The 5,000-nt window shown below is 44.2% G+C and overlaps 1 protein-coding gene across 1 annotated transcript in view; it reads left to right on the plus strand.

Moving 5' to 3' along the window:
• Positions 1–5,000, plus strand: part of LOC119583232 (neural-cadherin-like) — a gene marked incomplete in the record, with an annotated part of 112,060 nt that overhangs the window by 97,704 nt on the left and 9,356 nt on the right. The window contains 2 exon segments of the mRNA XM_037931707.1: positions 1–666; positions 1,463–1,645. The exon segment at positions 1–666 is cut by the window's left edge and continues 334 nt beyond it. Coding sequence (XP_037787635.1) covers positions 1–666; positions 1,463–1,645 — 849 coding nt within the window.

The raw sequence follows: 5,000 nt of genomic DNA on the forward strand, positions 1-5,000 counted from the left end.
GCTTCGAGAGGGGCTACGCGTGGTACGAGGCGCCCAAGGTGTGCGACAACTCGACCTTCTCCATGGCCTTCGAGACGCGGGACCCCGACGGCCTGCTGCTCTACGCCGGCCCCATGCTGACCAGGCCGTGGCAGGACTACCCGAAGGACTTCATCTACGTGGTCCTCAGGAACTGGGTCCTGGAGGCGTACCTCGACCTCGGAACGGGCACCGTCGGGATGAAGGTCAGCCTCGAGCAGAACAGCGCGCGCTCCTTCGATTTCCTCCTCTCGTGGACCGACGACGGCATCAGCCTCGAGGTGCCCAACTGCCTCGGCAACAGTAGCTCCTCCGCCACCGCCTGCAGGAAGACCACGCCCCTGCCCGGCACCAGCAGCCCCAGCGTCCTGCTCAACACGCCGGGGCCACTGCAGCTGGGGGGCGTGGCGGCCATGCCCTCCTTCGAGCAGCTGGCCGCCTCCTACGAGTGGACGATCGTGCCGCCGTCGGTGCTGCCCTTCTTCGGCTGCGTCCTCGAGGTCCGCTACAACGACTACCTCTACGACCTCAACTCCACCGACTACACCAAGTCCACGTACCTGCCGTGCAACGCCCCCACGCAGTCGAGGGTCATCCTGGGCCAGCAGTCGATCATCATCATCGTGGTCAGCCTGTCGTGCCTCATACGTGAGTTGTGCGCGACGTTGGATCAGGCTGTTTCGGTTTTTTAATAAATTGCGTAACTTTATTGACTGAATATCTCTTATCAGGTTTTTTATCATCGTAGTATCTCGTCTTCCCTTCTGTTTGTGCCTTCACAATGCCCTGTCTGTTTCTATCTCTCTTCCCTTTTTTTATCGGTACTCCTCCCTCTTCCTTCCATCGCTTTGCCTTTTCCCTGGGTTTTGTCTTTCCTTTTTATCTCCGCATCTCTCTCCTTCATCCTTTCCTCTCTCTCTCTCCCTCATCCTTTCCTCTCTCTCTCTCCCTCCCTTCCTTTCGTCCTTGCTAACTCCTCTCCCTCCTTAATTAATCCTCTCCTCCTCACCCCTTTAATCCAAACTCCCTCCCTCCCTCCCTTCCCTCCCTCCCCCCTCTCACGTTCCCTTTTCATCCCAAGTACTTCCCTCTCTCCCTCGTTCTCCTTCTTTCCCTCCCTCCCTCCTTCCCTTTTTCCACTTCCAAACCTCTTTCTAACCTCTCTCTCTCCTTTCCTTCCCTTCTCTCCCTCCCCCTTCTCCCTTTCCTTCCCCCCCCTTCACCCCTCCTCTTCTCCCCCCACCTTCCCCTCCCTTCTCTCCCTCCCACCTTCCCTCCTTCCCTCCCTCCCTATCACCCCCCACCCACCCACCCTCTCACCCCCCAACTAACCTCCTTTCTCCCCCCCCTCTCGCTCTCCCTCCCTCCCACCCCACCCTCCCACCCTATCACCCCCCAACTAACCTCCTCTCTCTCCCCCCCCCCTCTCTCCCCCTCCCTCCAGTACTCGTGCTCCTGATCCTGTGCCTGGCGCGTCGGGGCAAGAAGGCCATATCACACCCCGAGCTGGACGGCATCGTCAAGGAGACCATCGGCGGCACTGACCTCGAGGGCTACGGGGAGAAGGACATGACCCAGTATGACCTGAAGCTCCTGCGGGTCGGACCTGACGGACACCTGTTCAATGGTAGGCTCTTCGCTTGTCCGTTTCCGTGGTGGTGTTCGTTTTGTTCGTTTTTTGGTGGTGTTCTTTTTATTATTTTTATTATTATTATTATTAGAATTTTAATAATTGTTATTGTTATTATTGTTATCGTTATTATTATTATTATTATTATTATTGTTATTATTATATTATTATTATTATTATCATTATCATTATTATTATTGTTATCATTATTATTATTATTATTATTATTATTATTATTATTATTATTATTATCATTATTATTGTTACTTTATTATTACAATTATTGTTATTATTATTATTATTATATATATATTTTTTTATTATTATTATTACTAGTAGTGGTAGTAGTAGTAGTATCATTATTATTATTATTATTATTATTATTATTATTTGTCATTAGTATTATATTTATTAGCATTATAATTTTTATTATTACTATTATAATACTATTAGTAGTAGTAGGAGTATTTTTATTTGTATTATCATATTTCTTTATTATTACTGTTATTACTATTATTAATATCATTAAATGATATTATTCAAATACCATGCAAAATAGACTTTTTTATACTGTCACACTAGCGATAAAACTTATAGAAATTAAGCTGCACTTAATATTAGATATTACTATATATCATTAGAAATAGTATTATTAAACTGTACTCAGGGTTGAATGGGAAAAATAGATATATAATCATAAGCTGATGAGATAAAAATAATAATAATTATAAGGTGTATGAAATAGATAAAAAAAATGCAGTTATAAAATGTTCTTATAAAAACTGCAATATACATATTGCTTTCAGGCAGTTTGCTTGTTTCCTAGCGAGTGCTTTTGGCCGGGAACTACCTAATAAGTTAATTAGTGCACTTTTGGATAATGAATTAAATGAAAAAGATAAGCTGAGTTATTCCCAACACCATAAAATCCTGATATTAAAATGTGTAGATTTTTTTTAAATATGTAATCACTGTATAGACATCCCTTGCGTGTACAGCTGTACATACGAACGAACACAGAACAAGGCCTTAGGGTGAGTCAGAGTCTTGTCATGCTCTGCTCCCATGTTGCACAATATACACGGTCAACATAGCGTTGTGTGTGTGTGTGTGTGTGTGTGTGTGTGTTTTGGGTGATAGGTGTGTGTGTTTATGTGAATGTGTATGTGTGTGTGTGTGTGTGTGTGTGTGTGTGTGTGTGTGTGTGTGTGTGTGTGTGTGTGTGTGTGCATGCGTGCGTGCGTACGTGCGTGGGTGTGCGCCTTTGTGTGATATACGTGTGTATTTGTGTGTGTGTATGTGTATATACGTGTGTTTCATTTAAGTGTGTAAACATGCCTGTATGTTTATACGTATGCATACGTGTCCACACTCCTATTATATATATATCCAAATGTACGAATTTGATAAGTATCGACCACGAGACATAAAAAAATACCCCAAGGCTTCTTTACAGTAAAGCTATGTCGTGATCCTACTGTTAAATTTTCTAGTTTTCTGGTTAACATTTTACTTTCCGCCTTAGAAAAATATGAATGAAAATGTCTGCCACGCTCCTCCGCCCACACGCAACCCGACGTAGAAATATCATTACATCAAGCTTGAGTTTCGGTTGCTTTGGTTCATTTATTCTCTATCTCTATTATTGTTATTATGCGTTAGTCTTTTTTTTCGTTCTCTCTCTCTCTCTATTCTTCTTTATTATGTTCTCCGTTATGCGAGAGTTTCGGTCGATGGACATCAGCGCGTGACGGATTATGAATGTGGAGGCGTGGAAGAAGAAGAAGAGAGAGAGAGAAGATAGATAGATAGATAGAGAGAGAGAGAGAGAGAGAGAGAGAGAGAGAGAGAGAGAGAGAGAGAGAGAGAGAGAGAGAGATAGGGGATAGATAGAGAGATATAGATAAAGAGATAGAGAGAGAGATAGGGGTATAGATAGAGAGATAGGGGTATAGATAGAGAGATATAGATAAATAGATAGATAGATAGATAGATAGATAGATAGATAGATAGATAGATAGAGAGAGAGAGAGAGAGAGAGAGAGAGAGAGAGAGAGAGAGAGAGAGAGAGAGAGCGGTAGAGACAGAGATAATAACAGAGACAGAGAAAATGATAGAGGCAGAGACAGAGACGAAAGAGTAGAGAATAAGGAGAAGGACAGAGGTAGAAAGAGAGGGGGGAAAGCGTACACGTGGACACATGTGCGTGCACGGGGGAAGCGAAGTAGATTCCCAGTCCGCACGCCCTTTGTGTGGCAGACCAAAAAAAGAAAAAGAAAAAAAAATCAGCCGCGTGTGTCTGCGCGCCTTGTAAGTGCCTGCGTCCGAATGGGTAGGCGTGCGCTCTCGGAGGTCTGTGTGTTCGTTCGCGTTCCTGCGTGTGTAGAATAGAAAGAAAGATAGAATATATGTGTGTGTGTGTGTGTGTGTGAGAGAGAGTGTGAGTGAGTGTGTGTGTGTGTGTGTGTGTGTGTGTGTGTGTGTGTGTGTGTGTGTGTGTGTGTGTGTGTGTGTGTGTGTGTGTGTGTGTGTGTGTGTGTGAGAGAGAGAGCGAGAGAGAGAGTGTGTGTGTGTGTGAGAGAGAGGGAGAGAGCGAGAAGAGAGAGAGAGAGAGAGAGCGAGAGTGAGAGAGAGAGAGAGAGAGAGTGTGAGAGTGTGTGTGTGTGTGAGATATGCATCTAGTCTGTGCCTGGCTGTGTGCATGAGGCCTCGTGACCCAAGATGACCGTCTCTGACCCCTGGTTTTCATGTCGACATGCGGTGCACAAAGAAACGGTCAATCGGCCTTTCTTTTCCATGGTCACCCGGCGCCGCCCCCCCCGACGCCGTCTACTGGTCACAGGTACACCCAAAACCACCAGGTCGCTCTCTGGTCTAGCTGGTCGCGGGGGAGGGAGGGAGGGAGGGAGGGAGGGGTGAGGTGTATGTTTGCACCCTCGGGAGGCATTTATTATTATTATTATTATTATTATTATTATTATTATTATTATTATTATTTTATTTATTTATTCATTTTTTTTGCTTGCGTTGTCCAATCCTTTGTTTTTGATATCGGCAGATAAATATATTTTTGCTTGTGGTTCGTTATCATTCTGCTTTTGACAAGTCAAGAAAAAAAATGGGATATTGGGGAGAGAACATCCAAGATAAGAAAAGAACTTTATTTATCGTCTTTGTGTCGCGTTAACAAAAAAAATTAATGAAAACAAGACATCCATTTTCGTTTTAGAATATTCCCTTTAAATAACGAAATCACTCGCTTCCCGAGAAACCACATCAAGACACAGAAACATGAGATGAAATGAGAGAATTAGCAACAATAAAAAAAAACCCTGCGTGTCTTTGTTCACCG

Source organism: Penaeus monodon, chromosome 17, assembly GCF_015228065.2.
Source record: "Penaeus monodon isolate SGIC_2016 chromosome 17, NSTDA_Pmon_1, whole genome shotgun sequence".
In the NCBI taxonomy this organism is placed as follows: domain Eukaryota; kingdom Metazoa; phylum Arthropoda; class Malacostraca; order Decapoda; family Penaeidae; genus Penaeus; species Penaeus monodon.